The 20,986-nt window shown below is 39.0% G+C and overlaps 3 protein-coding genes across 3 annotated transcripts; all 3 read right to left on the bottom strand.

Annotated features, from left to right (window-relative positions):
* Positions 1 to 4,742: 4,742 nt before the first annotated feature.
* On the bottom strand, positions 4,743 to 8,376 carry si:dkey-245n4.2 (uncharacterized). Its single transcript, XM_054611740.1, has 6 exons — positions 8,322 to 8,376; positions 7,002 to 7,405; positions 6,745 to 6,880; positions 6,068 to 6,187; positions 5,588 to 5,678; positions 4,743 to 5,030 (listed from the first exon to the last, which is right to left on the bottom strand). The coding sequence occupies exons 1-6, from the start codon at positions 8,374 to 8,376 to the stop codon at positions 4,832 to 4,834; spliced, it is 1,005 nt and encodes a 334-aa protein (XP_054467715.1). The 3' UTR covers positions 4,743 to 4,831.
* A 625-nt stretch (positions 8,377 to 9,001) lies between these two features.
* On the bottom strand, positions 9,002 to 13,437 carry LOC129101402 (arrestin domain-containing protein 3-like). Its single transcript, XM_054611208.1, has 6 exons — positions 13,137 to 13,437; positions 12,124 to 12,181; positions 11,881 to 12,028; positions 10,653 to 10,749; positions 10,279 to 10,532; positions 9,002 to 9,997 (listed from the first exon to the last, which is right to left on the bottom strand). The coding sequence occupies exons 1-6, from the start codon at positions 13,390 to 13,392 to the stop codon at positions 9,557 to 9,559; spliced, it is 1,254 nt and encodes a 417-aa protein (XP_054467183.1). The 5' UTR covers positions 13,393 to 13,437; the 3' UTR covers positions 9,002 to 9,556.
* A 2,341-nt stretch (positions 13,438 to 15,778) lies between these two features.
* LOC129101500 (arrestin domain-containing protein 3-like) lies at positions 15,779 to 20,770 on the bottom strand. The gene is made up of 6 exons (XM_054611340.1): positions 20,423 to 20,770; positions 19,329 to 19,386; positions 18,996 to 19,143; positions 18,168 to 18,264; positions 17,174 to 17,430; positions 15,779 to 17,000 (listed from the first exon to the last, which is right to left on the bottom strand). The coding sequence occupies exons 1-6, from the start codon at positions 20,676 to 20,678 to the stop codon at positions 16,392 to 16,394; spliced, it is 1,425 nt and encodes a 474-aa protein (XP_054467315.1). The 5' UTR covers positions 20,679 to 20,770; the 3' UTR covers positions 15,779 to 16,391.
* Positions 20,771 to 20,986: the final 216 nt, after the last annotated feature.

Below are 20,986 nucleotides of genomic sequence, written 5' to 3'. Positions count from 1 at the left end.
GCCAAGGCTCTGATGGGATTTTACCATATCACATGTGATGTATTATGGCTCAGTATGATTTTGTTCAAGCAAATTGTTTGCCCTTTTTAAAATCATTATTTTGATGTCCATGGGATTAACTTGGCTCTAGATTTAGCAGCTATTATATGCCAAATTTATAGAACTGTATTTGACGTCATAAAATGAGATTCTTCTAAGTATTGATAATTGGTATGTGCATATATCGATTATTATCTACCGCATCAAGCTTACTAATGAATAAACATCTGTAAGTATAATATTCAATGATGCCAAAAAATTGCCAATGATTACAGCTGTTACTACCCACAAACAAAATACTGGAGATAAAGCTGCTTGTGTCAGTAGGTCCCCAGCTCTACAAGACCAACAAAGATGTTAGCGTTAATATTAATCACAGATGTGAAGCACAGTTTCTTGCATTAAATCTTGCAGCAAGAAGCATACCTGGATCCCATGACGGCTTTGTGTAAAAAAAAAACCCACAGAATGCTTTCATGCTAAACCTCAATAAAGCATCTCACATACCAAGTATATTCTTTTTCATAGGATCTGGCACTGAGTATACCTGTAAACTCTCCATATCCCCTGGCATGAGCCAGTTTGCTTATGACAGAGTCTCATCAAAGCATTTGCAACTGGCTACTTTTCAGCATTGCATAACCCACTTTCACATGAAAAGCAAGCTGATAAATGTGTGGGGATACATCAGCAGTCTTCTCCCTTTTATTACTATGTCTGATATACAAGGAGAGAAAAGAAAGAAAGGAAAATTCTGTAATTCGTTATAAGAGGTGTTTTAGTCTTGTAAGCTCTTACAACTTTCTTGTATATTTTACAGAGCAATAAAATGTATCTCACACAGTTGTATGGAGTGTCTGGCTAAGGCTGGCAACACTAATGGCCTGTTTTGTTATACATAGTATGAAACACCTGAGGGAAGAGCATGTACCATGTGCAGTCCATGTGTGTGTGTGTGTGTGTGTGTGTGTGTGTGTGTGTGTGTGTGTGTGTGTGTGTGTGTGTGTGTGTGTGTGTGTGTGTGTGTGTGTGTGTGTGTGTGTGTGTGTGTGTGTGTGTGTGTGTGTGTGTGTGTGATAACAGCCATTTTTACTGAAGCTGCAGTGAATCAAAATAACAGTGTAACAATTTGGAGATTCCTTACCATTTACAATCACTCTTTGAAAATTGAAGAGTGGATCCAAGAGCCAGTTTTACAGGAGTAAACCACAACCTGTGGGGAAGTGAATAAAACCTCCATACAATAATATCAATAACACTGTAGACACACACACAAAGACACTTCATAGTGAAATACTACTACAATGTATTCCATTGCATTATTCCAACTGAATGGTCCACATACACACACAACAAAACAAGCTGATATGGACAGTAGAAGAATCTGAATATGGAAATCCTATGGAGCATGCAACAAATTAGATCTCTGAAAGTCAACACAGTGACATACACACATATAAGCACAGTAATAAGAGAATTTAATATTCAATACCTATCAATTGTCTTATTTTGTGAAAAGGAGGTAGGCGTCTTCATCTCACCATGCAACTGTTCATTGAGCCTTCCTTTCCACAGAAAAAAACTTGCTATATTTTGCTTTTGCAGTTATACCAGTCCGTCTAAAATACCAAGCAAAACACATCGGCGACCGAAACACATGCTCACAAGATGCTAGCATGTTTCTTTCTGGAATTTGAAATGAAATTCAAGAGTATTCATTGTGTACTGCTGAGGAGGAAATAGAGGATATTCAGAACTCTAGGGTCCTTATAACACATCTGTTTATTGTTGCCTATGTTCCTTCCTCCTTTATTTTCCCTTTCATCCAAGTCAGCTTAAAATGCTGTCCACACCACTTCACAATGCAAAGGAATTTTTACTATATTTTGCTGGCTGATCATATGAAGGTCAAGTCAGCCTCATGAATTCAGCTTCATCCAGTAATGGTCTCTGGTGGAATGACTGTGATGGTTAGGGATGAGCAGGATAACCCTGTGCTCACTTTGACAGTGTCCAGACTCTATTGTCTTCCGAAAAAAATGGAGATTGTGCACTTCTCTCAGGTTCCATAACAAAAAAAAACACAGACAATAGAGTACTCTTGCATAAGTTAAGAGCATAGATCACTTCATCAATGATACTTGAAAATAAACAGAAACAAGCAGAAAGACCATTAAAGCATTTCCCATAGTGGTTTTGCGAATTAACTTATCTGAAGGAACCATTGTAGGGAGACTGTGACATGGATTTATGAGCTGCCGGGAATTTAGATTACTAAGTCAGTCTTCTAACACACACCTCTTTTTCATACATGTGTCATTACCACTTTCTGCTGACTCACCTGCAAGCAGGCACGTCTGTGCACATACAGTGCAAGCCAGTATTTGGACCGTGATACAGCTACTATTGTTTCAGGCTGCAGCGCACTGGATTTGCAATTTAAAATTGACAATGAGGTCAAAGTGCTGACTTTAAGCTGTAAGGATGCTTTAGGATGATCACCAGATTGGATAACCACAGGTTTGGCCGCTTACGATCCCAACACTATTCACCCACTATGTATGTAAACACTGAACACTAAAATTATAGTAAAGCTGAAATCAGCGCTTTACCTTAACATCCAAAGTGTTTGAGTGCAGACCCAAAACATTAAAGAAAACTGATGGTCACCAAATATGAACTGCATTGTTATCTGTATGGCAGCTCTGCAACAAAACATAAGTAAAAAGTAAACCTAATGTCCTTATGATGTAGTTTACACACGGGGTAATGCCAATTATTGTGGAAGCTAACTTATTGTTTGCACAAAAAAGAAAAAGATAATAACCTGCTTTTTCTCATCAGGCATGTGGATGTGGTTTAGAAGGGTGTGGAGTACCATGTAATTTTTAGGTTGCTGTGTGTTGTTCATTAAACTTTGTGCCCTCTCATTAGAATAAACACTGCCAGCAGTGGAGCCAGAGTGTCAGCTCTAGGTTTGGTGTACAGAAAAGTCCATTAAAAGCACATATAAGCAGGTTTACATGGACATTCTTTCCTCTGACGGTGTTTTGTCCAAACACATATCTGCTCATTATTGTTAAAATGAAGGAGAGATTAAATTTACCCAACAACACCCAGGCCTCTCCCAAAAAACAGTAAAACAGCCTTTGGTTCTCCGTTGTAAACAGACTCCTCCTGCTGGGAAGTTTCCGAGCCACAGGGAAAGCCATGTTCTCTAGAAGCACCATCATCATCGACTTAACATTTCTGTGATTACTGAATCTCTACAGACTGTCTGAAGTAATTACTATAAATGCTGCTTTTGTCACTAACCAGTCCCTTTTCCCCCTCACACAGGATAATATTAAATTATGAGAGTGTTGGCTGATGAGAGTGTACACTAAACACTGAAAAAGATAAGCTTTAAATAATACATCACTTCACTATGTGGTAATAAAAAGTACAAGGCAATTGCATGGACTCTTTATAAATACCATTTTATTAGCTATTTCACAGTATAAAATACTTTTTTGTTTAAAAAAACTAACACATTTAACACAAATTAGTGGTCTAACAGGTTGCCACATACAAATGCAAAAGGTCAATGATAGTTGACAAAAAAATCTCCAGTCAAAAGCTGGTTCTGCAGCTTTCAACTAGACCATCTTCACAGTGAACGTTTATGCATGAGAGATCCCAAAAGCGCTCATAATAATGGAATGTTTTAACATCTACAGGACCATATCAACTGAGCAAACTTCATCTGCTGATGAAGAATGTGTAGTGAGGTGCAAAGCCCAAGTGGATCTTGAGTGGAGGTTGTTTCGTCAACTGCTGTTTCCAAGGTTGAGAATGAACTGCCAAGCTAAAATCAATAAGCATGACCTCTTTTAACAATTCTAATTAATAAGTGTTTATGTAATGTCAGTAAACAAAGTGCTTTAAAGTAGTGAATTACTCTGTGTCAGACTATTGACATTTCCTATGTACACTAGGTTAATATTTTCTTCCCAAACATCTTAACGATTCTATACAGATACGACACATAGAGTGCATTCTAGATAAAACTCAATTATTTTCTGAAAACAACTTTCATCAAACAGTGTTTCTTGCAACACACCCTCACTAAGTTGCAACACAATTGTATTAAGGGTGTGAGACTCAGGAGCCAAGGTGTGTTATACTATGATGTCAGGCATGTAAGGTCAAGCAAAAGCAAGGAAATACGTAAAAGGAAATCTGAGCTAATCCCGGAGCTCTACAGTGTCCAACATTAAACTGGGGCTAGATGGTCAGATTTTCACATAGACATCGGCAAAAAGATTAGTTTCCTAAGTTTTTATCCAACTAAAGCCCAAAGATATTGGTTACTTCGTTGAGCCATATACTCGTGCTTAAAGTAAGCCCACAAACAATGGCTGAGTGCTTTAACATTAATTTAACAGTCCTTTCATCCAACAAGAAATCCCTCAAATCTGACCAGAAGTCAGGACTTTAAAAGCTTATAGTACAGCTCACACTTATACACTTTTTATACTCCGGAAGCTTCACAACATATTTAATCTTCCTGTGGTAGCTCAGTCATACAGAATCAATCCGATTATGATCCATGAGCTCTCCAGTTTATGAAATAGCCTACACCACACAGTTTTCTTAGTATAATTTGACGCCTGAGAACAGACAACATGAAACAGAATCTTTTTTTGCTTTTTGTTTTTCTCCCCTTCAGATACATTCAGAAGACACACACATACTTTAACCTGGGACAAACAACCATGGCATGTCCAGAAATGCCTTAACAGAACGACCTTCAGGCCTCGTAAAGTGGAGTAACAGTTCCGTCCTTCCACTCAATCAGGATTTCCCCTCGTTGTAAAGAGGGGGAGGAGTGCGGGAGGCGCATGGCATGCTCTGTCAGCGGGGCTCTTTCACTGGGCACCGGGGACCCAGGAACACTCACCTCAGGCCTCGGAGTGTACGACTTCAAAACACACACCACCTTCTTCCTCCTGGCACAGCAAGACAGAAAAGGACATTAATTGGGTGGAGGTACAACAGTTTGCTTTGTGCCAAAGCTCTTTCAAATGTTTTGCCCCCCAAAAAAAAATTCTCCATGTTCTTTTAAAAATCAAAGCAGATTTTTTTTGGGTCTTCCACATTCAATAGAAATCTGAGCCGGGTGTCAGCTTTCCATTATGTAAACTTGTTTTGTCTTTTCAGTATGTACTTGAGAGCCTACTGTATTTTTTCTTATTATTAGTTATACTCTCAAATGGGAAATACCAATCAAACAGAGAGACCAAAGTGATGTCTTAAAATTGCTCACTTCTTCAGATTAAGACTCAAGAAACTCAAATGTATCTAATTTTCAAAGACAAAACAAAATAAAACTAGCAAATCCATAGCTGGTACCAGTAAAACTTGGTCTAATTTACCATATACATGATTAATTGATAAGTCAATTGATAATACATCTATGTAATGTTGGTCAACTAATCTTTTCAAAAGTAATATATATATATATACATACAAAATATGTACTTTTCTGTGTGTGTTGTGCACTCACCTGTTGGAGTAAACATTGAGGATGAGAATCACAGTGCCCAGGACCAGAGCCAAAGAGCTTAGTACCAGCATGGTTATTTTCCAGCCCATTCCTTTACACATGCACACGGACCAAGCAGCACATCATTCATTTGACACAACCCACATTTGACTCATATTGACCTTTCTCTAAGTTAGGGTTTTTGTTCAAGCATTTGTTAAATTTCCTTCAAGACTCTGAACCTTCAAACAAAAGCCCATTGAAACTCCTCTGCAAACATTGCTACACGCCCACCATAAACTTTGCTCTCAGTTTCACAATCATACAACTCCACCTAGTGGTGGAAAGGTAACTTCATCTTTACTCCATAACAGACATAACTGGTGTGTCTACTACTTCAGTATTTTGGGATTAAACATTTACACTATACAAAGCTGACATATACATATACAAAAGCTGACACACAGAGAATACATTTTTTACTTGAGGCTCGAAACCTACCATAGTCTATACTGAAGAAAACCATGGTGGGATCTGCAGGGGACTTGGTGCTCTGGGATGAAAGAGGCACATCCATCACAGGATATGTTTCTGTGACTTCAACTGCCAGCATACCTTCTACTAGAAGTAGAGAAACAAAGAAACAACTCAACTAGGAGCAATGACCACCTTTTGATGAAGGAAGTGATAGTTGGTTAGTCCATCTTTAGCAGTGAAATGGAAATCAGTTCAAACAGGACCAGCCTGACAACATAGTTTGTCAATAAAATGCTTTTAAGCTTTAATGCTTTAGTGCCAACGAGTCCATGAATGCACCACCAAGGAGGGTTTTGTAAATGGTTACAGCTTGCAACTGCAGGACAATAAAACTATAATATATGGTTATGTTTTTTCTAATAGTCTGCCATAAGAATAATATACACTTCACTAGCATGAACTGATACAACTGTCTTGCTGGAAAGTAGGGAAATCAATCTAAAAACTCATATGATTTAAATATTGTTAACAATAATGTCAAGTATTTACACTGTTGAAGATAAAAATCTGTAATTGAGGGGGCTATAAAAAAAGCCACCGGCCGGTCCTTTAAGGAAATTGATGTTGTTTTCATTAGTCACATACTGTAGGAAGACGGCATTTAGTAAACTACTGCTGGCAAGAAACTTTAAGGTCCTTACATGGTTCACCCTTATTGTCAGAGATGGAACTTGTCCTAGCTTCCAACGATTTCCCCAGATTGTGGTGAGGTTGGTGTTGGTTGTTTCTCCCGTTGCACAGTGTTTGGTTGTCAAGTGCCCGCCACCTGCTGCCAGGCTTGTAAAGAAAATTAGACGTTTAATAGTCTTATTTAGTAAACATATTCTACAATACCTTTAAGTAATCTGATTAAGGTACTATAAAAGAAAGACCTTCTTATCCTCTAAAATATTATTACCTGCTTATATTCCCTCAAAAGGAAGACCAAAGTGGATTCTTGTGTTGCACTGAGGTGCAGCCCCCTCCCTACCAAGGTGAGGTGGCCTTTCTTGGAACAGGACCATGCCTGGCTGCTTGCCTCTCTGCCTTTATCCACCGCTGCCACCCCGGCATCATTCTTGTCACTTTCTGGCCTAAAGATGCAAGGCTGCAGGTGGACACCTTCATACTGCTCTCCCGGTGCAGTCAGACACTCCCCGGTGTGGTGATTGCTGAGAGCCTGGCTCTCCGGGAGCCAACGCCATTCCTGTAAGGCTGAATCTGGTCTGCAATCACCCAGAGACACTCTGCCTCCCAAAGTTCCTCTCTGCACCTGCAGACATTTCACCAGCAGCTTGTTCTGAATCTTCAAGCCAGACGCCTCTGTGGAGGGGACATGAAACAAGGCATTGTTCAAGCTGTTATAATCCTCTCAGCCATTGTTGTTATTTGAGGAGGGAGCTTATATTATTACATTATTATTATTATTATATGTTACTATTTTTTATTTATTTATTAAAAAGCATGCCAGTCAGAAGTGTATAGTTTAGTGCAGTGGTTCTCAACCTTTTTTCAGTGATGTACCCCCTAACCAGCGCAAAGCATTGTTGGTTGAAATAAAGATGTAATACACAGCGCTCTGCCATCAGTGTCTGATTTATTAAACTGTCAACACTGAAGATTGCATTGTTGCATTAAATTCAGTTCATGAACTTACACTTATATTTTATTGAATATGTATTAAATAACTATTTTTAAAGGATTTTTGAATGGATGCTAATTTTAAATATATTTTTTTTAAAAATCTCACGTACCCCCATTTGAGAATCACTGGTTTAGTGTATAATATGATACAGCAATAGGTACAGTATATATATATCATATTCTGCAAACCCATAAACTCAACTAGGATCTGTAGAAATTGAAGTAAATACAATTTACAATGTGCATAATAATTTAGCTTTCTTTTAAAACAGTTCTGGTAAAATATTAATAGAGAGGTCCTAATAATTGGCATACAACTGAAAGAAAAAATAAATAGTCATGAAAGGGTTAACGGGCTGTTAGCCAGCATCGACGTGGAAAGTGTCACTTATTAAAGTCACGACGAACAACGTGCAACTATTGGACAGCTACCGTCGAAAACGTGTCTGAATAAGTTAGTGTCCGCTTTGAATCATCGCTGTCTTCTCACATCTTTCGTTTAGTCATCTGAACTCTTGCAACGACCCAAAAAAACTGCTTTAAAAACGTGCAGAACATTTTGTTCTACATCCTGATCCAACAGCTTTAACATTACCTTGGAAAATGACGAAGATGAGCAAATAGACACACAGCAGCATTCTTCTTCCCATGGCGATACTTTGGGTCTCCTGTGGAAATACAGGCTGCATCTATTCAGCAACAAGTGCAAAGTGGGCTGGAACTGAAGTCCATCCCTCCCTCTGTGCATCATCCATCAGTTGGATGGGTGAATGGAGGAGCCAAGCATTCCTCCTCCTAACTCTCCATTGGGACATGCATAATTCAAAATGTAGATTTCCTTTAAATGCTTTGTTATTTGTCAAAAAGCAAAAATCTTAATATTAAGGATGGCTGTTGTGAGAGGTTCCCCTCTTGGCCCATTGCTATTTCTACTCTCCACCTGTAACTAGGTGGTCACTAGGTATCTCCATGTTTATGCTTTTTTTCATTCCTTGTTTTTAACACAATGACAGGCAAGAAAATGTGTTTACAACCAGTGTGCTACAGCTCCATGGACTACAAATTAGATTTAAAAGAGCATAAATCTGTTATAAGGAGAAAAACAGTGTTCCAAGCTGAATAGGATAGCCCACTCGTTACTGTGAGGAATGGGACAGCTTTTGGGGGCCTGCGTGGTCACGTGATGTTTTTCTCTATCATGATGCACCACAAACTATGTGAAAGACCTTGTTTACATTTCACATTAAGTGGACTTAAATCATTAAAACCTTAGTCTCAAACAACATTTATTTTTTTCTGATAATATTGAACACAACATTCCATAAAATATTAAACTAACAAACATTTCGTAGCCATTTAAAAAGCCCAACAAAAAACTCCAGTCCCCTTTTCCCCTGCAACTGTTGTCGTAACTTGTTCTCTGTAAAAACAATGAGGACAACCTGGAAACCCAGGAAAACCATATCCGTTGCTATGCACCTAGGAAAGTTAAAGCTTGCATATAGAAGGAAACAAGTTGAGTTAAAAGGCATTGTCATGAATAAATTGAAGAATGATAAAAGTTAGGAACCTGAGTAAAATAGTTTTTTACTAAACTAAGAACACGGATTCATAAGGGGCACAGATTCATTTTGGTAGTACATGAGATCACACACTGTATATATGAACTATTTTTATATAACTCGGAAGTAAATGCTAAACAGTAGTAGAAATACAGAATGCAGTTTAACATTTCTAACCAGCAAATACCTTACAACAATATGAATATCTTAAATGGCCTCATTATCAGTGAGTATTTTTGGAGGCAAGATTATTTGTTCCTCCTGAAACTCAGTTTTTCTGATCTGACCCGGTGCTACCGAGAAAGTCCTGAGAAGGGGAGAAAAGGGACGTATAAGATGGAGGTACGTTTCCCTGTTGAAACAGAGGTGGAGCAGTAGGGGCTTGATACTGCGCTGAGGATGGAGCTGCAGTTGGAAAACCGTACGGAGCAGCCTGTTGTGGCCACGGATTATCATATCCACTCGGTATGTTTGCATGTTGAGTGGGATCTGGTGCCGGGTACCCATAAGGACCTGAACCTGCAAGTACAGGATAAGGTCCAACAGGGAAGGCGGGGGGAGCGAAGTCGCTGTAACTTGGGGCCCCAAAAGCCCCAGCCGGGTAAGGCCCCATGGCCTCACCAGGCTGAAGGGTAGAAAAACCAGAAGGAACTATGACCACGGGTAACAGCACCTTCGGGTCAATGGCAAAACTGATGTCCAAATACACCTGGGAAAGACAAACATATGAATATTTAGGATGTGAGAGATTTGAATCAAACTACCATCTGTTTATATTAATACTACAGTAAAAATTAAATTGGCCGTGCCGTCTGATAAACATGATTATAGTCTGATAATTTACTGTAAATGTTTACACAGCTTTTTTGTACTGTAATTGTATGCTGTTGTGTGGTTATGTTGTGGTTTATAATTCGAATGGTATTTGCAAACACATGCAAATACTCAATTTCTTTGTTGATGTTACATCACCATTATATTATTACATACCATAACGTAATATTCAACTGAGATGATTTCACAATTATGGAGAGTGATGACATCGGCAGGAACGCTTAACTGGCAGGAGACAGTTTCCTCTGAACTCTGTGTGATAGTCTCCCCAACCATTTTGCACAGACTTTGATCACTGGTGTTAGTGCGGCCACTGGCACGGTACACTGTTTTCTGCTGCAAACTGAATTTGGGTTTCATTTCTTTAGATGAGGAATTGCAGATTTTGGCAACAACAGACAGAGTGTCACCTGTCAAAAACAAATCATAACATCAGGATATGTAGTTTTTTAATGGAAAAATATCACAAGACAATATAAAAAGTATACATTACACTTACTGTAAGTAATAATGTAGTAGAGTGACTTTACCTGGAGAGCAGACTTTTGTGTTAATGGTAGCAGACATTTGGACCTGTCCTTTGGAGAACATGCCCATATCTTTATCCACTGAACCAGACTGTGGACACTAGAACAACAAAAACAAACAAACAAACATTTTTTCATATAAATGTGGTTTCTCACACCACTGAAATCCAAAGTTAAGAGAAAATATTGTCATCTTGCTGTTAAACTTTGGATTAAGCCATCCTCCTCATTTATCACTATAAAAAGTGGACTCTTTTACATTCCAAAATGAATCCTTCCGGACTAGGTTTTAGAGGGTTATGGAAAATACTGTATGCTCTCTCCATTCTCTAATGGGCCATAATATCATATCAATCAATATAATACACTCCTCACATGCCAGCCCACTACTTTTGGCTGAACCCATTTACTTCCTGTTCATTCAAACAAACCGGTTTGTGGTTTATAATGTTTGTTCACATGTGAAATCTCATATTACATCCTGTAGATCCTGCTGCCTGCCTCTTATTGTATTTAAGTACGGTACACTGCTGTTATGTTAGAATAATAATAATAATAATAATAATAATAATAATAATACTTTAATTTTATATATTACATTACATTACAGTCATTTAGCAGACGCTTTTATTTATATAGCGCTTTTCTAGATACCCAAAGACGCTTTACATAGGGCGAAGACAAACAAAGACAAAACAAAGAACACAAAGGAGCAAACAAAACAAACAAAAAAAAAAACTGGAGAAGCTGTGCGGAATGAGTCATGTAGTGGAGGGTAGGGAGGGAAAGGGAGCAGGGATTAGCAGGTGAAGGTGAGTTTGAAGAGGTGGGTTTTGAGGGCTTGTTTGAATGATGATAGGCTGGGAGCCTGACGGATGCGGATGGAGAGGGCGTTCCAGAGGGAGGGTGCAGCAACTGAGAAGGCCCTGTCACCCCAGGTCCCGGACCTGAGGCAACGGGTTGGGGCGTGGAGGGGGAGGAGGTCTGAAAGGATCCTCTCCATACCGACTTCATTACACTTTGCTCGGACACATTCAGTATAAAACAGTTTTCATCCCTAACTCTGAATTGTTTCCTTCCCTTCAACCCCTCTGTTCCTTTATTTCAGTTATTGCCAAGTGTCTCTTTAGTCATGCGACTTGATATCCTGAATGTTTTCCTTCCGAGTTAATTTTTTAGTGTAGCCAGTGTGTCAAATTTATAACATGTATCAATGTAGTGTCCCACTTACCATGACTTGGCCAAGTTGGGGAGATGACTTTGAAACAAATTTGAGCATTTTTTGTTCTGAAGTAGGCAACCGCCAGCTCCTGGACACCTTCGCCTCAAGCATGTAGACAATCCTTCCATGAAGCCCCTTGAAGGACGAAGGCATATCCCTGTAAGACAAAACCGGTCCACATTTGTCCCATTTGTAAAAGCAAACACAGTAGCTTTGCTAGATGGGGGGGTTAGATGGGACATTTCCACTTACCCCTGTGGGATTGTAAACCTGAACTTAAAGTGATGGACTCCTTTGTGAAGTTCAGTGCCTGCAAAATAACTGAAAATGATTAACACTTCCTGTTTGGACCTCACAGCTCTTTATTTGATCAGATACTGAATTACTGGTTCACCAGGTTCCAAGAAGTTTACGCGCAAACAACATCATTATTGGTTAACACGCATGTTTAGACCTACTTCAGTATGTGTTTCGAAATATATAAACAATGAAACATAATGTGTGAGTTACGAGTAGATAGCCTTCACGTAGGATGCTTTTTACTCGTCAGGACAGCAGAGTCGCTGCCCATCTTTAGGCGTAGGCTGAAAACTCACCTCTTCAAGAAGTACTACCCTGAGCCTTCCTCGTAGCACTTATTGCATTCGTATTAGTTGTTGCCCTTACTGTATTCCTATCAGTTCGCTGCACTTATTGAATTCGTATTTGTTTACTGCACTTATCCTATTCGTAGTAGTTTGTAGCACTTATTATATTCGTATTAGTCTGTTGCAATTATTGTTTTCGTAGTAATTTGCCTCTGCACTATACTTTTGCTCTGGTTTATGCTTTTAGATGCTTGTTTAAGAAAGGAGATGCACTTATGACTTCTGGTGACTAGTAGTTCTCTTGAATACCTATGTTGAATACACTTCCTGTAAGTCGCTTTGGATAAAAGCGTCTGCTAAATGACTGTAATGTAATGTAATGTAATGTAATGTAATATAATATGATGTAATATAATGTAATATAATGTAATGTAATGTAATGATGTAATGTAATGTAGTGTACTGTAATATAATGTAATGTAATGTTATGTAATGTTATGTAATGTTACTCCTGTAATTCCTCATAATGTTGTTTGTTGCAGCATACAAGCAGGAAGGGCAAAGATCCTCTGGTACCAAGTCTAAAGCAAGACTAAGAAGACTAAGAAGACATTCTAAACATATCCATGGATATTTGATGACCATACACCTGTCAGTGTGTTGAGGTGAGCGACATACCTTTCTCGTTTTTCACAATGATGGGCTGTTTGAGCTTCAGGTAGTGCCTGGAGGAAGTGTAGGACCTCCGGTTGTCTCCGCTGCCCTCGGACCAGTGTACGTGCGCGTCCCCTTTGACTTTCACACTGACGCTCTTCACTTTGGTGTCTTTGGTCAAAGTGAAAGTGACCGTGCCTTCGATGGTGTCTCCTGGAGAAATGGTGTCCTCCACGTTGAGAGCTTCATAGACCAGATTGAGGTCCTTTATCGGAGACATTGTAGATGTGACCACCACCTCCACCTGTGTCTGACTGGAGTCTGAACTCTCAGCTTCCCTGTCAGCTGGGAGCTCCGCCCAAATGTGCTCACAGGAAAACATCCAATATTGCGCATGTCAAGAAGGTACATTACTACATACTGCAAGGGCATTACAGATATAGGCTGTTAAAGTGTATTACATTTGGTTTTAGGGCTCTTATTAGGTGTTTAAGCATTGTACTGTTTACAGTGTGTTTATTGTAAGGTTATTTGACTAGTATATGCCTAGTGTCTTTGATAACATTTTAAGAGTCCTTTTAATTGTGTACAAAGCTCTAAATGGCTTACAGATATAGGCTGTTAGGGTTTACACAATCAAGTGTTACATTTAGTTTTAGGGCTCTTATTAGGTGTTTAAGCATTGTACTGTTTACAGTGTGTTTATTACATTACATTACATTACATTACAGTCATTTAGCAGATGCTTTTCTCCAAAGCGACTTACAGTCAGTAGTATATTACATATCATTCACCCATTCACACACTGATGACAGGCTACCATCAAGGTGCCACCATCACCATCAGACTCTAACTAACATTCATCATCCAGTCCACACCGATGGCCTTCAGGAGCAACTTGGGGTTAAGTGTCTTGCCCAAGGACACATCGACTGCCGAAGCCGGGTATCAAACCACCGACCCTCTGATTGGAGAACTACCTTGCTCTCCACTACGCCACAGCCGCCCGTTTATTGTAAGGTTATTTAACTAGTATAGGCCTAGTGTCTTTGATAAAAAATTGAAGAGCTTGGTATCGATGAGATTTTTTGCCCAGACCTGTGTTATCTATGGATGAATGACTGAACGGGCCTACAAGGCTCATGCCCAGGGCCCCAAAGTATCAGGGGCCACCTTGACCTTCACCTAAAAAATGTCACTCAAAGAGACTTGTGCTTACAAGGAAGAGACTCAAAATGAGCACAAATAAACATTAACAATTACAAAGAGACACAAAACAGCTGCAAAGAGACCACAAAGAGACTCACAACAACAATGAAAAGGGGGAAACAACCACCAAAACACACAAAACAATGATACTTATTAATGTAATGTACAGTGATGTTATACAGTCACGAAATGCAGGTAACTGGTTTCATTATTAATGTGTATTCATTTGTTTACATCTTAATTTGAAAACCAGAAGTTGTGTCACATCAATCCTTCCGCTAACTTCACAAAGTCCATCGCTGGCTCCCGTTCTGGGCCCTTTGAATACGTTTACCGTGAATGTTAGTAAATAGGGGAACTACAATTTCAGTGTGGGCTGACTTGACCGCAGTAACTGGGTGCGGCTCACAGGAAAACCTCCAATATTGCGCATGTCAAGCAGTTTAATTACTACATACTTCAAGGGCATTACAGATATAGACTATTAGGGTTAACACAATCATTATATATTACATTCAGTTTAAGGGGTCTTATTCAGTGTTTAAGCATTGTACTGTTTACAGTGTGTTTATTGTAAGGCTATTTGACTAGTATAGGCCTAATGTCTTTGATAACATTTTAAGAGCTTAGGATCGAGTCCTTTTAATTGTGTACAAAGCTCTAAATGGCTTAGGACCAGCCTACATCACAGACTCCCTGATGCTCTATGTTCCTCCACGAACACTTAGATCCTCCACTGCTGGTTTCCTAGTTCCTCAAAACCTCTGGAAAAGGAAAATTGGAGATGCAGCCTTTTTCACATATGCTCCCAAACTTACCTACCTTAGCCTACCCAAAAACATCAGAGAGGCATCCTCAGTTGACACTTTCAAGCTTCAGCTAAAAACACATCTATTTCGCCAAGCATTCTTCAATAACCGCGCTTAGGTGCCCTCCACATAATCCCCAGAACTATCCCTCAATTGATCTTTTATGTACTCAATCACTTCTATGCATATACAATTTTTAAATGTAATATGTTTTTCTGTTTTATTGATATGCTGAAATTTCCTGTTGTTGTTGCTCTGTACAAACTTGTTATTCTGTGTACAAACTTGTTATTCGGTTACTATTTTTTATTTATTTATCTTATCTATTTTTATCTTTTACTTTTTTCAAATGTACAGCACTTTGAGCTACTTAGTCTGTATGAAATGTGCTATATAAATAAAGATTATTATTATTATCGATGAGATTTTTTGCCCAGACCTGTGTTATCTATGGATGAATTACTGACCGGGCCTACAAGGCTCATGCCCAGGGCCCCAAAGTATCAGGGGCCACCTTGACCTTCACCTAAAAAATGTCACTCAAAGAGACTTGTACTTACAAGGAAGAGACTCAAAATGAGCACAAATAAACATGAACAATTACAAAGAGACACAAAACAGCTGCAAAGAAAAACCTTCTCTTGCAATTCTTTATTAGCATCTTGAAGGCAAAGAAAACACTGGCAGTTGGTGAGTCTTAAAAAGCAGGTTCACTAAGTATTGTGTAAATTAAATAGACAGAAGTAGTTGTCTGGTGTTAAATTCAGCAGACTGGGAAATATAGAGAAAATGCATATATTGCCTCTTAGTTGATCGCTTCACAAAATAAAGATATAAAAAGATTCTTGATGATGTAATACCTGTTGTCCAGTTTCTTTCAACTAGTCTCCACAAAGAAGAGTGAGGTAGAGAGAATAGGTATAAACTATAAAACACTGAAAAAATGATCAGTCGAGGACTCTTGAGTTGAGCAAGGCACGTGTACATACACAGTGTATCCGGATGGCTGAGGTTCCAGCACCTGGACAAAGCTAATTAGCCACATGAACTGACAGGAAAACAGTGTAAAACTCAGATTTTGGCATATAATTGTTTACATGCAAGCAGTAAATATTGCACAAAGTGCCTTTTTTGTTTCAGATTCACACTTAAAAATGAAAAACCCTTAGTGTTAAAGACACGATCTAGGTGATCAGATTTCAAGTATGAGTATTTTACGTCATAATGAACAAACTGATTCAGTCATTAAGCACACTTTCTATTATTTTGCATTAGATGTGTCAGTAGCAGAAGACGGGAAAAGGAGTGAGTATGCTGGAGGAGCTTCATCCGATTGAGACAGAAAGTCTGTGTTCATCATTGGTGCAGAAGGCAGCAGGTTGTACGCAGGGGCTCTTTGGGATACGCTAAAGGGTGGAGGAAAAGGGGATGGGGCAGATGGGGGTGGTTGAAACGTTGGGGCAGTAGGCGGAGGGTGAATCACAGAGAATGAAGATAAATATGGTGATCCGTAGGGAGAATCCAATTGTGGCACTGGGTTATTGAAGCCCCTACTCATGTTTGCCGGCTGAGCAGGGGACACAGCTGGTGGAGCAGCATACACCAGTGGGTTATCTGGGTACGCAGGTGGTGGTGCTGAATACCTTTGGGCTCCTGGGTATCTATAACTCCCTGAGCGTGGAGATACAGGATAAGAACCCATAAACGCCACAGAGGCAGGGAAGTCACTGTTGCTTTGGCCCCCAGCAGCCCCAGCTGGATAGGGGCCCCCAGAAACAGCAGGCTGACGGCCAGAGTCCAGGTCTGCGGGAATAATGACAACTGGAAATATTATCTCTGGATCAAAAGCGAAGCTGATGTCCAGATACGCCTGAGAAACAACAAAAAAGACAACCTCATTAGCAACCTGTGTTTTACTTTTCAAATAGAATAGCAAGAAAAAACATCTGACAGTAACAAGGAATTTGGAAAATCTTGTATGAATATGTATGGGTCATCAGTTCAACGAAATCAGTTCAAAATCGCTTTCTCAATGTTGCATACCTTAAAATGGTATTCGACTGAGATAATATCACAATTCTGGATTGATGGCATCTGGACACGAGGAATCTGTATCGCAAACCTGACATCCTTCTGAGTTCGGGATTTAATACAGTGGTCAACCACTTTGTGGATGAAGCTGGTCTCACGCTTGGTGTTACTGTTGGCACGGTACACCACTTCCTGGATTAAACTGAATTTGGGTGTCATCTCACTGGAAGAGGAATTTTTGATTTTTGCAAGAATCGCCATAGTTTCACCTATGAGGAAAACAAACAAAATTCAATTCATTTTATTCTAAATCAGGTGGCACATAGGACAACACCGTGTGCTCCACTACGTTTATTATATAAAGGCAGTTTATTAGTATGCCGGAAAGGCAGAAACTTACTCTAGTTAAATCAACAGTGCTGAAATGCACAACCCAACCACTTATTGTTCAATGCATGTTATTTAAAAGTACTGTCTGACCAAGACTGGAAACAACCCAGTGACTATGATATTCAGTGATGGAATTATTCTTTTAATGAAATGCAAAACACATTTTCATCAACTCATCTTTTCATGCTTTACTAAAACCATCACTGAAAACAAACCATTTTCATGGCAAACATTACAGGTGTCAGCCAGTATGCACACTACCAGGGCACTGGAATGGACACATCTAAATAGAATGCAGCTGTTACTATTGTTATCATGAGTTACACAAGTGATTATCCTGCATTGACATGAAAAAAAGACTGTCAATGCAGGACAATCTGCTTATCTTATCTTATCTTATCTGCATTTGATGCCTTTTTTGTTGACAAAAGCAATAGGTAGGATAAACAATTCAAGAACTATAATGTCAACAATAGTCTAGTTTTGTTTTAGTCGCTTGCTCTTCTGCATGGCTGTGGTAACCACCACTAATTAAAAAAAAAGATCTCGTATTTGCCTTCAGCAGAAAATCTCTTTCCGTGACTTGAACCTACCACGTTTGAAGAGAAATGTATACCTTGGGCATAGGCACTCTTGTCGACAGTGACATCCATATCTACATGTCCTTTTGAGAAGAACCCCATCTCTTTCTTTGTTGAAGCACCTTGAGGTAACTAGAGTGAGATAAACAGGGAAAATAATTATTTTTGATCCACTTTCATTATGTAGACATGACAGTGCATGAGTAAAGCATTTCAGTTACAGAGCAGGACAGAATACCCTTCTCCACTGCACCTGCTGTCACTCATTACTGCTTACTGTCATGGTGAAAAGCTTTCAATGGAGCCATTTCTACAGAAGAAACAGTATCTATAAAAGGCTGTCGACAGCAACGTTTGTAAATTATCCAAAGTAACTTTGTTTTTGTTTGTAGCACAAAATGATATCCAAATCCTGATAGGTCTTTTTGTTTTTCTGTTTTGACTTCTTGTAGCAGGAATAGCCCAATTGGAGCCGATACTGTTTCTGATGGCTCTGTATATGTGAGCGAGCAGGACCAACTGACACCTCTAAATGCAATGTAAACATCAACATAATTGTTATTAACAACGACTGTGCCTTTTAAATGTTAAAATGTCTGCTGTGAAAAAGGCCTATCACCATATTAGGATTTGGGCCAGGGAAAACTGTATATTACCAATGTTTTTCATTTACAATGGTCCATTTCTTTTTTTCTTTGCTACAAAACCCATGACAAGTGCTGCATCTAAGAAAAGTTTTGTTGGCATCGACTGAAAAATCAAATTACAAAGTCTCTACATACTATAAGGTGGAATAAAGAAATACAGTTTCTGTCTAGTGACTTACAGTATCAGAGATGTCTATATTTCAATATTTTACTCACCATCAGAGCGTGAAGGTTTGGATAGGACTTGGAGACAAAACGGATGTCCTTTTCTACTGTACGGTCCATCCTCCAACTCCGGGACAACTTGGCTTCCAACTTGTAGACAATCTTTCCATGAGTTCCTTTGAAGGATGAAGGCAGGCTTCTGTATTGGAGAAAGGACAGATTCCTGTTACAGTATCTAAAGTGAATTAACATCAATAATCCGAATTGAAATAACATCAATAAATAGAATGTGCAGAAGTATGTTATTTTGTCCTGTGTTAGAAAAATCCTTTACATTGTGAAATTGCAAACATTGTGTTTTGGCAAATGTCTTACTGTACTTACCCTGGTGGTATGTTAATGCTGAATTTGTAGATATGGATTCCTTTGGGAACTACAGTATCTGAAAGGGCGAGGATGTGTTGTTAATACTAACAATAGTCAACTGGAAATACCAGCTTCTTTACATAGTAATTCATACGGCCGAGGAAAGTAACACCTGTACTTTATTACACATTGTAATACTTCTACCCCACTGCACTTCATTTGAATATTGTGCAATATGACACCTGCAAAACAGAGCTGCAATTTAATCATAAGTCACTTTGTTATCAGTCAACTAAAGTAGGCAGTGGTTAAAATACGTTTAACCACGTTTATTGTGCCCACTGCCATCAGACTGTACAACAACAGCGGAGACCACAGTCTGTCATCATGCTGACCAGCCCCCCCCCCATGTGGATATACTGTACATTTTTTATTTGTATTCTTATTTTTTATTTTATTCTATTTTTATTTTATTGTATAATATGTGTATTTATTATCTGTTTCTGTGTAGTTGAGCTGCTGCAACACCCGAATTTCCCCCATGGGGATCAATAAAGGAATATAATAATAAGATAAGATAAGATAAGATAAGATAAGATAAGATAAGATAATCCTTTATTAGTCCCGCAGCGGGGACATTTGCAGGCTTACAACAGCATAGAGTAAAGTGCACACAAGAGACATAGTAGAAGAAGACAAGCTAAAAAGCAATAAAAAATATAAAAAATAAAAATAAAACAAGTATTATAAATAAGCAATAAAAAATAACTGAAATATTATATTTACAGACAGAGAAAAAAAACAAAACTATTTCAACTATTTTTAACTATTATTGCACAGTGTAATGTGTAATGTATTGCACAGGTTTTCAATAAAGGAATATAATAATAAAATGGATCTACTTCAGCCCACCATGCTTTTAATAACTTTTTTTTTTAAATTTAGGAGTCAACTTAACAAACTTTTTGTATACAGGTAACGGTTATGAACATTTATGAACCATCACTGGGCACTAAAAAAAAAAAAAAAAAAGAGTAAAGTCCATAAGGGAATAATGGGAGGACACAATGCAGCAGGCCTTCAGCATGCCTAACAGGAGGTCTGCAGCTCACCCTGAGTGTCCGCCTTGATCAGACACTGCTTCAGTTTGAAGTATCTCTTGTGTGCATGGTATGTGTGGGTGTTGTCACCGCTCTTCTTCGTCCAATGTACATCAGCGTCCCCTTTCGCTTTGACCACCAGGCTCTCCACGGTGGTCTCCTTCAATAAGGCCAGTGTGACTTTCCCAGTGAGAGTGTCCCCTTCCGAAAACGTATCGTCGTCGTTCAGCGCGTCGTAAGTCATCGTCAAGCTCTGAATTGAAGGCATGGTAAAGACTATAGTGTTTCAATTAATGAAAGAAACAAACAGGCCATATAGCCGAGCCACCCTTCTCCTTCCCCTGTGTGTTGTTTCCATAATAGGGCCCCCACCCCCATGGTCTGGTCGTGCTGAGGAGGACACGCCTTAGGAAGGTCTCCTCAAAGACCTCTACTGCCATCTGATGTCCAGAGGAGAGACTGTGGGCCTCACAACCAAGCAGACCACTCTGTGCAACAGAGCATTGCAATGGAAACCAAAGCCCCCTGGAGGTCAATCATATTTGTATTCTTATTTTTTATTTTATTCTATTTTTA

This window comes from Anoplopoma fimbria, chromosome 13, assembly GCF_027596085.1.
Source record: "Anoplopoma fimbria isolate UVic2021 breed Golden Eagle Sablefish chromosome 13, Afim_UVic_2022, whole genome shotgun sequence".
NCBI classification, from domain to species: Eukaryota; Metazoa; Chordata; class Actinopteri; order Perciformes; family Anoplopomatidae; genus Anoplopoma; species Anoplopoma fimbria.
Note: the sequence above shows the minus strand (reverse complement) of the source record. Positions and strands in the feature narration are given on the sequence as shown.